General features: G+C 47.5%; 1 protein-coding gene across 3 annotated transcripts in view; it reads left to right on the plus strand.

Moving 5' to 3' along the window:
• LOC121577950 (acid-sensing ion channel 1) overlaps positions 1–11,141 on the plus strand; it is a 355,668-nt gene extending 344,527 nt beyond the window's left edge. For all 3 annotated transcript variants that reach the window (XM_041891942.2, XM_041891940.2, XM_041891941.2), the window contains 3 exons: positions 6,964–7,043; positions 8,140–8,241; positions 9,286–11,141. In XM_041891942.2, coding sequence (XP_041747876.2) covers positions 6,964–7,043; positions 8,140–8,241; positions 9,286–9,381 — 278 coding nt within the window. In that variant the 3' untranslated portion in view covers positions 9,382–11,141. The remainder of the gene's footprint in view (positions 1–6,963; positions 7,044–8,139; positions 8,242–9,285) is intronic.
• The last annotated feature ends 934 nt before the right edge of the window (positions 11,142–12,075 follow it).

Below are 12,075 nucleotides of genomic sequence, written 5' to 3' on the forward strand. Positions count from 1 at the left end.
CTCTTCATGTGCTTGGTGTTTTCGGGTGATATTGGTGGTCAGATGGGTCTCTTCATGTGCTTCGTGTTTTCGGGTGGTATTGTTGGTCAGATGGGTATCTTCATGTGATTCGTGTTTTCGGGTGATATTTGTGGACAGATGGGTCTCTTCATGTGCTTCGTGTTTTCGGGTGATATTGGTGGTCAGATGGGTCTCTTCATGTGCTTCGTGTTTTCGGGTGATATTGGTGGTCAGATGGGTCTCTTCATGTGCTTCGTGTTTTCGGGTGATATTGGTGGTCAGATGGATCTCTTCATGTGCTTCGTGTTTTCGGGTGGTATTGGTGGTCAGATGGGTCTCTTCATGTGCTTCATGTTTTCGGGTGATATTGGTTGTCAGATGGGTCTCTTCATGTGCTTCGTGTTTTCGGGTGATATTGGTGGTCAGATGGGTCTCTTCATGTGTTTTCAGGTGATATTGGTGGTCAGATGGGTCTCTTCATGTGTTTTCAGGTGATATTGGTGGTCAGATGGGTCTCTTCGTGTGTTTTCAGGTGATATTGGTGGTCAGATGGGTCTCTTCATGTGCTTCGTGTTTTCGGGTGGTATTGTTGGTCAGATTGGTCTCTTCATGTGCTTCGTGTTTTCGGGTGGTATTGGTGGTCAGATGGGTCTCTTCATGTGCTCGTGTTTTGGGGTGATATCGGTGGTCAGATGGGTCTTTTCATGTGTTTTCAGGTGATATTGTTGGTCAGATGGGTCTCTTCGTGTGTTTTCAGGTGATATTGGTAGTCAGATGGGTCTCTTCATGTGTTTTCAGGTGATATTGGTGGTCAGATGGGTCTCTTCATGTGTTTTCAGGTGATATTGGTGGTCAGATGGGTCTCTTCATGTGCTTCGTGTTTTCGGGTGGTATTGGTTGTCAGATGGGTCTCTTCATGTGCTTCGTGTTTTCGGGTGATATTGGTGGTCAGATGGGTCTTCATGTGCTTCGTGTTTTCGGGTGATAATGGTGGTCAGATGGTGTCTTCATGTGCTTCGTGTTTTAAGGTGATATTGGTTGTCAGATGGGTATCTTCATGTGCTTCGTGTTTTCAAGTGATATTGGTGGTCAGATGGGTCTCTTCATGTGTTTTCAGGTGATATTGGTGGTCAGATCGGTCTCTTCATGTTGTGATGCCACGAGAGGCTACCGCTTCCAGCGGGGTTGCCCAAGTAGTGCAAGGAGTCCAGGTTCAACCAAAACAAGGATTTTTATTAAAGGTCTTCGGCAACTAACGAAATTATAACACAATTCTCTTCTTCTCCGAGCCCACCTTCCAGACCGTGTCTCTCCCCTTCCAAAACAACTCCAGCTTATCAGCCCCTGATTGGTTTCAGCTGCGTGGGAAGATTGGCCACAGAGGGTTGGAGTTCCCGACCATACCAGCAGATGGAGCCATAGCTGTCTGGGTTTGCAGCCACCTCAGGGGGATGTAGCGTCCCTCCAGGACACAGCCTCTCGTGACATCACACATCCCCCTCCTCGGGACCGACGTCCTGCGTCGGGGTAAAGGCAGTGAAGAAGGCATCACGCCGGGAGAGGGCGTCCGCATTTCCGTGGTGCTTGCCAGCCCTGTGGACCAACCGAAAAGTTAAACGGTTGCAAGCTCAAAAACCATCTGGTTACTCTACTGTTTGATTCCTTGTTCTTGGCCATCCACTGCAGAGGGGCGTGATCAGATACCACCATGAAACGTCGGCCCAGGAGATAGAACCGAAGGGACTCCAGGGCCCAGACTACAGCCAGACATTCCCTTCTCCACCCGTTGAATAGTTCTTCTCTCTTGGAAGTAACTTCCTGCTTAGGTAGAGAATGGGATGTTCTTCCCCGTCATGTGCCTGGGTGAGGACAGCACCCAGACCCACCTCCGAAGCATCCGCTTGGACCATGAATTCCTTCTTGAAGTCTGGTGCCACCAGGATCGGACTGGAGCAGAGTGCTCGCTTCAGGTTGCGGGAAAGCCGCCTCCGCCGCAGGGGTTCCACTTCACCATTCGTGAGTGGCGTTTGGTCGCCAGCTCCGTCAATGGTGCCGCTATGGTAGCAAAATCTGCAATAAAGCGTCTATAGTAGCCAGCGAGGCCCAAAAATGACCTTACTTGCTTCTTGTTGATGGGCTGCGGCCAGTCCTGTATGGCCCGCAGTTTGGCTTCCTGTGGTTTGACCAACCCCGCCCAATGGTGTACCCCAGGTAGTTTGTCTCACTGAAGGCCACCTTGCACTTCTTCGGGTTTGCCGTGAGCCCTGCTTCCCTGAGCGAATCCAGCACCGCTTGTACCCGGGGGTAGGTGGCTGGCCCAATCCTGACTTTGTATAACCACATCATCCAAATAAGCCGCTCGTACCTCTTGTGGGGGCGCAAGGACTCCGATCCATCAGGCGTTGGAACGTGGCAGGTGCCCCGTGGAGACCAAACGGAAGTCGGGTATACTGGTAGAGCCCCTCCCGGGTGGCAAAGGCTGTCTTCTCCTTAGACGCTGGGGTCAAGGGCACCTGCCAGTAGCCTTTTGTGAGATCAAGAGTGGTTATGAAACGAGCATGCCCCAAGGAGTCTATTAAATCATCGACACGAGGCATTGGGTATGCATCAAATTCAGACACTTCATTCAACTTTCGATAGTCATTACAAAATCAGTACTGAACCGTCTGGCTTGGGAACTAGTACTATGGGACTTGCCCAGGCACTGTGGGACTCTTCGATTACTCCCAACTCCCGCATCTTCCCTTACCTCCTTCTGTATAACCACTTTACGAGCCTCTGGCACGCGGTATCGGGCGCTGGTTTACCGTTCGGCCAGGCATGGTGCGGATCTCATGTTGGACCACCTCTGTGTGACCGGGGAAGGGAGGAGAAGACATCCTGGTTCTGCTCCACGAGTTCCAGGGCCATCTGTCGTTGATGTGGGGACAGATTTGGACCCAGCTGAACCTCTTCTCGCGCCGGTTCCTGGGTCTCTGTGGGGGTAGAGAGCTAAACAGCGCCTCTCTGGCGTGCCACTTCTTTAAAAGGTTAACATGATAAATCTGCTCAGTTTTCCTCTTATCTGGTTGCCTCACCTTGTAGTTTACTTCTCCCATGCGTTCAATGACCTCATATGGTCCTTGCCAGGTTGCCAGGAATTTGCACTCAACGGTTGGCACCAGGACCAGCACTCTGTCCCCCGGCTTAAACTCCCTGGGCTGAGCAGATCTGTTGTAGGGAGGCTTGCTGTTGCCGCTGACTGGCCTCCATGTGTTCCCGCATCATGGGATAGATGGCCTTCATTCTCTCCCTCATAGCCCCTACATGGTCGATCAGTGTCCGCTGTTGGCATGGCTGCTCCTCCCAGGCCTCCTTGGCGATGTCGAGCAGTCCTCTGGGTCTGTAGGAAAGCAAGAGCTCAAAGGGTGAAAAACCAGTAGAAGACTGAGGTACCTCTCTCACCGCAAACAATATGTATGGTAACAGCTGATCCCAGTTGCGCCCATCTTCCCTACCGCTTTCCGCAGCATGGATTTTAGTGTTTTGTTAAAACGTTCGACTCAGGCCATCTGTCTGGGGGTGGTAGACCGAGGGTTCTCAGCTGTTTGATTTTCAGTAAAGCACAGAGTTCTTTCATCACCCTGGACATGAATGGAGTCCCTTGGTCCGTCAATATCTCTTTTGGGATTCCCAGACTAGTTGAGAGACGGAACAGCTCCTTGGCGATTTGTCTGGATGTAGCCTTCCTCAGCGGAATGGCCTCCGGTACCGGGACGCATAGTCCAGAATGACCAGAATGTATTGATGTCCCCTGGCACTTTTCCGGTAAGGGCCCGACTATGTCTAATCCAATCCTCTCAAAAGGAGTTTCGATAATGGGCAAGGGAATGAGCGGGGTTTCTATATGTGGGCTTTGGTGCAACCTGCTGACACTCAGGGCAACTACGGCAGTAGTTCTCTATCTCTTTGTGTACTCTGGCCAAAAGAAACGTTGCATGATTCTTTCCTTAGTCTTCTCTACCCCCAAGTGGGCCCCTAGCGGTGTGTGTGGGCTAGGTTGAGTACTGTGGCCCGATAGGGCTGTGGCACGAGGAGCTGTTCATGCACTTCCTCATTTTCTTGACTATCTGATATACTAACCCCCGGTTTACTGCGAAATGGGGGTAAGTAGGGGTTGTCTTATCACCTAACACTACACCTTCTAATACCTGCACATTTCTTAAGGCATTTGCAAGAGTAGGATCTTGTAATTGAGCCGTACCATACTGGCCTGTGAGAGGGAGCTCTTGGGTGCCTGGGACGTCTTCTTCACTGGAGAACGGAGCACTTTCCCTGGGCTGCGTTCTCTTCTCCCGTATCCGGACCAGTCTCGGTGTCGGTCTGGGCACCTGCCATCCCTATCAGAGCCCGGGCGGGAGTGAGTAACTCGGAGGATTGCACCGGAGCCTTCCCGAGGATGAGTCTTGCCTCTCCGTTTCCGAGGTACTCGGGTTATCCTCTCCTGAGACTCTCTCCAGAGTGGGTAAAAGGCTGGGCAGTCTCGTCCCAATTAGGACAGGGACGGGGAGGGAATCAACCACCCCCGCCGTCGTGTGTATGGTTCCCGTGTGCTGGTCATTGTAAGTTCAGTAATGGGGTATTCTCTGGTGTCCCCATGGACACAGGAAACTGGGAGGACTTTCCCGGGGTCAGACACGTTGGGCCCACCAAATCCTTACGCACCAGGGGTGGCCCGGCTACCAGAATCCAGTAAGGCCTCCACATCATGGTGATTCACAGTTACCGGGCAGGTGGGGGTCGATCTGGGCCGCCATCTACGACTCCCAAGAGCGAGGCAACCCGGTGTGTGGGTGCTGAGCTGGAGGACTCCGCAGTGGGCATAGGTTCATCGGCTGGTTTCCCACACTGCCAGGAGATATGTCCCATCTCCCCACACCGGTAACACTGTCGAGGTTCCCATCCTGGTGTACCTCTTCTTGGACCCGCCTGGTTTCTGGCTCCCCCTGGAGCCGGGATAAGTCCTGACGTGGCTGGGTTCGAGACCTTGGGGTCCTTTGGACGGGTCCTTCCCATTTGTGGTGGGGCCGCACTCCTGGGGTCTTTTTCGGGAAGCATTCAGCATCTCCGCTGTGGCCTGGTACTTTTCCACAGCTTCCACGGTCAGATCAGCCGTGGTCAAGGCCTGTTGACTGATGAACCGTTTTGCCTCATAAGGCAGGGGCGCGTAGGTAACGATCCACCACAACGGCCTCCACCACCGCCGCTGCTGTATTCCTCTCGCGGATCCAGCCATTTCCTTGCGATTCGGACAAGTTCATGCATCTGCGCCCGAGGAGGTTGGTCTGGTAGGAAGGTCCAGCTGTGAAAGCGCTGGGCCATACCAAACTTTGTGAGTCCATATCTGCTGAGGATCTCAGACTTCAGGGCATCATAGTCCGTAACCTGGTCAGGGCCCAGGTCCCGGACAGCATTCAGCGCTTCCCCGGTTAGGAAGGGGGCTAACAGACCAACCCACTGTTGCTTGGGCCAGGCTTCCCTAGTGGCCGTGGCCTCAAATGCATGCAGGTATGCCTCAATGTCATCGGTAGCTCCCATCTTAGATATAAAGTCACTTGCCTTTATTGGGCGGGTATTTTTGGACCACCCTCTGTCTCTGCAACTGCAATTCCTCTGCCTTCAGAAGGTTGGCTTTCTTTTGCTCCTCCAAGAGAGCCACGTTTGCTTGCATCTGGGCTTGCTGGCCAGCAACAAGGGCTTTCAATATGTCCTCCATTTCAGTCGGGCGGGGAGCCTACGGCCAACTTGGAAAACTGGGTGATCAAACCTTCGGTATCCTCCTCTGACATGCACTATTAACGCTGAGCGTGCCTGTATTCTCCACCATCTGTGATGCCACGAGAGGCTACCGCTTCCAGCGAAGGTTGCCCAAGTAGTGCAAGGAGTCCAGGTTCAACCAAAACAAGGATTTTTATTAAAGGTCTTCGGCAACTAACGGAAATTATAACACAATTCTCTTCTTCTCCGAGCCCACCTTCCAGACCGTGTCTCTCCCCTTCCAAAACAACTCCAGCTTATCAGCCCCTGATTGGTTTCAGCTGCGTGGGAAGATTGGCCACAGAGGGTTGGAGTTCCCGACCATACCAGCAGATGGAGCCATAGCTGTCTGGGTTTGCAGCCACCTCAGGGGGATGTAACGTCCCTCCAGGACACAGCCTCTCGTGACATCACAATGTGTTTTTAGGTGATATTGGTGGTCAGACGGGTCTCTTCATGTGTTTTCAGGTGATATTGGTGGTCAGATGGCTCTCTTCATGTGCTTCGTGTTTTCGGGTGGTATTGGTGGTCAGATGGGTCTCTTCATGTGTTTTCAGGTGATATTGGTGGTCAGATGGGTCTCTTCATGTGTTTTCAGGTGATATTGGTGATATTGGTGGTCAGATGGCTCTCTTCATGTGCTTCGTGTTTTCGGGTGGTATTGGTGGTCAGATGGGTCTCTTCATGTGCTTCGTGTTTTCGGGTGATATTGGTTGTCAGATGGGTCTCTTCATGTGCTTCGTGTTTTCGGGTGATATTCGTTGTCAGATGGGTCTCTTCATGTGTTTTCAGGTGATATTGGTGGTCAGATGGGTCTCTCGTGTGTTTTCAGGTGATATTGGTGGTCAGATGGGTCTCTTCATGTGCTTCGTGTTTTCGGGTGATATTGGTGGTCAGATGGGTCTCTTCATGTGTTTAAAGGTGATATAGGTGGTCAGATGGGTCTCTTCATGTGTTTTCAGGTGATATCGGTGGTCAGATGGGTCTCTTCATGTGCTTTCAGGTGATATTGGTGGTCAGATGGGTCTCTTCATGTGTTTTCAGGTGATATTGGTGGTCAGATGGGTCTCTTCATGTGTTTTCAGGTGATATTGGTGGTCAGATGGGTCTCGTCATGTGTTTTCAGGTGATATTGGTGGTCAGATGGGTCTCTTCATGTGTTTTCAGGTGATATTGGTGGTCAGATGGGTCTCTTCATAGGTGCCAGTATCCTCACCATCCTAGAACTCTTTGACTACCTATATGAGGTAAGCCTTCATTTTGTAAATGTAAAATGTTTCTAGGTTTCCTGTCAGATCTTTATTCAAAATCTAATCCGGTGTGTCCTGAAACAGTTCCCCGAAGGCATACTTAGGTATTTGTTTATGTCTTGGCTTTTTGCTTGCATCTAGGTTTCCTAGAGAATGTTTGCCTCCAGGTAATGGTAGTATATATGTAAATGTATGTAAATATCCTTCATTTACATGATTCTCTCAGGGCAATATGTTTAGTTGAGTGATGGACAGCCACAGGCCGTAGAACTAGCCAGCCACACAGAAACAATCCATTTCCACTAGCATTGCTGCATTCTCCAAAAATGCTAACCAAGTTATTGTGGATGTTGCTTAGTAACCAGCTAACTGGTTTAACAACTGTCTGGAGGAAACAACACCCTAGGGAAGTTTTTTAAGCTACACTTTAAAAAAAAAAGTGAACTACATGTATCCCGTTAAAACTAGCCACCCACCTTAAAACGAGCTTGCAGATCATTCATTTCCAGGTGTCTGAAAGCAGCTCATCTCTCTCAGGCGCAGCACTGTTGTAGCACTGTTGACTACATTAACATTTTAGACATATTGTATTTGGGATTCAGTTAGGATGCTTCTGTTCCTGTCGGTTTTTATCAGAGCAACAACCTCCCTGGGTAGAATAGCTGCCTGTTCTACAAGGGTGTGTTTCAGCATTCACTCTTTCTGTTTACAGTATGTTCATGTACTCATGATTAATTCTATCTATATAAAACATTTTAATTTAAAATGTAATCATTTTTTGTTAGTTTTAATGACTTCTTGATGGGAAAAAACTGGGATCAGTAGCTTATTTCATTATTGTACGCATTACTGCCATTGGAAATAATTTATAAATGTGTACCATCAATCGTCTTTGAATTATAGAACTTTCTCATTACAATATTCATTAGTCTCAATAAGAATCCAGTATTAAACAACGAAAACCGTTCACCAATAGTCCGTTTAAAAAAAAGGAAAACAGATTAACAGTGAACAGTCAGTTGGCTGCATTCCAAAAGTCTGTTCCTCTGAGGCACTGCTTCAAAGACCAGCTACTATGTTTGCTTGTTTGCAGGTGATCAAGTACAAGCTGTGTCGGTGCTCAAATAAGAAACACAAACGCAGCAACAGCAACGACCGGGGAACAGTTCTGAGTCTGGACGACGTCAAACGCCATGTCAGTAGGCTAGCTCTATCTCTGGCTAAGTATTTGCAGTGTCTGGAAGAATTGTTGGACCGATACAGGATAGATGGGGGGGGGAGAGAGAGAAAGACAGAGAGCCAAAGAAAGGAATAGAGAGAGAGAAAGACAGACAGAGAGCCAAAGAAAGGGAGAGATTGTGTGAGAGAGAAATAGAGAGAGGGTGGAAATGGTTTCACTTTAATCACAGATGGTCTACAGGGCCAGCCTAGTGGGTTTACAATGAGAGCTGGGGGGGGTGACAGCTCCTGATTTTCAAGTGCACACTCTTAGAAAAAAGGGTTCCAAAAGGGTTATTTGGCTGTCCCCATAGAATAACCTGTTTTGGTTGCAGGGAGAACCCTTTTTGGTTTCACGTAGAACCCTTTCAGGTTCCATTTAGAACCCTCTGCGGAAAAGGTCCTACATGGAACCCAAAAGGGTTCTAACTGTAACCAGAAGGGTTCTACCTGGAACCAAAAATGGTTATACCTGTAACCAAAAATGGGTCTACAAAGGGTTCTCCAATGAGGACAGACAAATAACCATTTTAGATCTAAATAGCACATTTTTTTCTAAGAGTGTAAGTGGAGCCAGTTCAGTTCAGTCTAATTGTAGCTTGAGGACTGGGGAGGGAGGGAGGGAGGGAGGGAGGGAGGGAGGGAGGGAGGGAGGGAGGGAGGGAGAGAGAGAGGGAGGGAGAGAGAGAAACGGTTGGTTCGCTGCATGGAGTTATTTCAACCTCCTTTACCCTGCGTTCCTCCGTTTAATCCATTATCTTTCTTTCCCTCCACACGGCACCAGTACTTCTGCCTTTCTTTCTGACCCCAAAACAGTTTCCTTTCAAATGGCACCTTATTCTCTATATAGTGCACTACTTTAGACTAAGTAGTGCACTATAAAATGAAAGGGTGATTTTTGGCAGTATTTTCTCTTTGGTTTCATTCCACTACAGTATGGTCACTCCTCACTACTACCGGAAGTGTTATTCATGTCTCTCCTTCCTGTTCACTCATCCCTTCCTCTTCGCTCCTCCCTCAGGCGCCCTGTGAGAACCTGCGCACGCCGGGTGCGTATCCTGCCAACATGTTACCTCACCATCCAGCGCAGGGCAACTTCGAAGACTTCACGTGCTGAGCCATTCAGGAGAAAGCAGGAAGTACCTGAGCCAATCAGGACAGGAGGAAGAAGGAGGAAGAACCTGGCTGGCAGAATGCAACCAAAGTCAACCATACAACAAGAATATCTGACGTGAACGGATTCTCAATATGGAAACTTTTCTTACTCTCTGAGAGGAGGGGGAAAATATCAACAATCACATCAAGTGGAGAAGAAGAAGATTATTCCAAACATATATATATCTGTAAAAGTTCCGGATTTTTTTTTGGAATTTGCAATCCTATAAGTAAATCCTGAATGTTCTATCTCTATGTTTGGAATAGAACCAGGAAACAAAGACTCTACTCTTCAAGAACACATTGCAAATATGGACTTCTCACTCTAAAACAGAGATATATGGGAAATGCATCTAACTACTGTACAGACACAACACTGTACAGACAACATCAACAGAGCCCCATGCCTTTACTGTCAGTCGCTGATGGCTGGCCTATTAGGATAGTAGTATGGTTGGGATCAATTCCATTTCAATTTAGACAATTCCATTCCTGAATTGACTGAATTGGAATGGAATTGACCCCAACCCTGGTCAGTAGAGGAATGTAGTTCTTCACTGAACTTCACTATAGATGTAGCACCATAACTGCTGTGATGCTTCATAGGGGCTTCGTAGGGGCTTCATAAGTGCTTCATAGGGGCTTCGTAGGGGCTTCATAGGGGTGCAGTTCTAGTGGAAGTCTCTCTGTCTGTCTTGAGAATGTAGCCATCTCCACAATGGGTTACATCAACAACAATCAAGATGAGTAGTGGAAGCATTTAGGGAGAGGATGGTAGAGAGTTCTACCATTTAGTAAAAACGTATGGTGAACTTTTCAGGTCTCATCTTGTAAATGCATGCTTGTATGTCGTCCTGCATGTATTACGTTTTTTTTTATTTGTATTATTGCTGCCAAGTTTGCCTCGATGATACAGGTAAAGGAAGATGACGCTCCCCTCCTATTATCGTGTATGTGCGTGTGTGTGCATGTGTGTGTGCGTGTGCGTGCGTGTGCGTGTGCGTGCGTGTGCGTGCGTGTGTGTGTGTGTGTGTGTGTGTGTGTGTAATGAAATGTGTTGGTTTGTGTGACCAGCCTGGTTGAATCCACCAGCTAGCTGAACCACATTCCAACAACACGCCTTTTTTTCATTCATCCATGTTGTGAATGTGTGCTCTATCCCATAATCCCAAATCATCCCCTAGCGACACGTGTTATTCCAGCCTATTCATTTAGCGTGGGGAGTTTTCCAGAAATCAGTTAATTTCGGTTTTTCCTTGTAATTCTGTGAGGGTTTTGAAATGTTCTGTATCTGTGTTCTAGTCGCAAAAATATGTCATTATCAAAGCACAATTACACCGATATGTAGAGGTGATGATGTAAAAGTAGATTACATTTTATGGATATTCTCATATTATCAATGTTTTTGTTATTACTGTATAGCCTTTTCGGTTTTGTTTTCTTTACTACAGAATAGGGTTGCAAAATTGCACTAACTTTCCCAACATTGCCAGGTTTTTCAGAAATCCCAGGAATCAGGAGGGAATCTTCCGGCTGGAAATCCTCCGACCGGGATTTCTGGAAGACCTGGGAATTTTGGGAAAGTTACCGGAATTTTGTAACCGTACTACATAAAACATACATATTGCCTGATAGTCCAGTCTCCATCTATCCAGGTTACAGGCTGTTCTATTTATCTAACAAAGCAAATTATAATAAAATTTTAATATCATTTTGAACATGTATTATTCTATGGAGGTCTCATTTCTCGTGTGTGTGTGTGTGTGTGTGTGTGTGTGTGTGTGCACGTGTATGTGTGTGCGTTTTGCATGTGTGTGTATCCTTGCTTGCGTCTGTGCATGTGTGTGGGTATACTAAACCTACTACATACTAAACCTTGCCTAAGGACATTCAATTCAATCCGATCCAATACTTGAATTGATTTCTGCTTTTAGTTGCCCCGTAACTGATTAACTATGACAATTCATGTAGTTGAAGTATTTTACCTCATTAGTTATATTCATCACATTCTCCACCATATCTGCAATTATCTCAGCCCTCCAATTCCATTAAATCTGCGTTAGAGAGAGAGAGAGGGTGAGTCATCTTTTAACCCAATGAGTCCCACTGTCGCGCCGGCGTGATTTAGGACTATTAAACCCCTTTTAAATATTGTGTTTGTTTGAGCTACAGACTTCTGTACCATTGGATTTGGATTTCATCTGCATCCATTGATACCAACCGTCAGTCTGTGTGATTAACAGGGTCTGAGCTAGAGCGGTGTTTGGGGCTGAACCCAAAGGGGCTGGATCTTTTTTACAATGAAGTCTGTCTGAATGGTTTGAGCTACAAACTATTAAAAGCCTTCTATGAAAAGCTGAGACTCTCACGAACATATTTTGCTCTATGATGTCAACAAGCGACACACGAGTCGTTAGAAGGGGTTCTTCTACATAAAGATCATAGGAAATCCCAGGACATAGTGTCTATAATACTGTAATAAGCTCATATAGTTTCTGTCACAAACTCCACACAGTTGTCACTGACTACATTTTTGTTTTACATTTTTAGTAGACGCTCTTATCCAGAGCGACTTACAGTTAGTGAGTCCATACATGTTTATTTTTTATACTGGCCCCCCGTGGGAAACGAACCCACATCGCTGCCGGCCAAACCC

The sequence above is a fragment of the Coregonus clupeaformis genome, chromosome 12 (assembly GCF_020615455.1).
Source record: "Coregonus clupeaformis isolate EN_2021a chromosome 12, ASM2061545v1, whole genome shotgun sequence".
Classification (NCBI taxonomy): domain Eukaryota; kingdom Metazoa; phylum Chordata; class Actinopteri; order Salmoniformes; family Salmonidae; genus Coregonus; species Coregonus clupeaformis.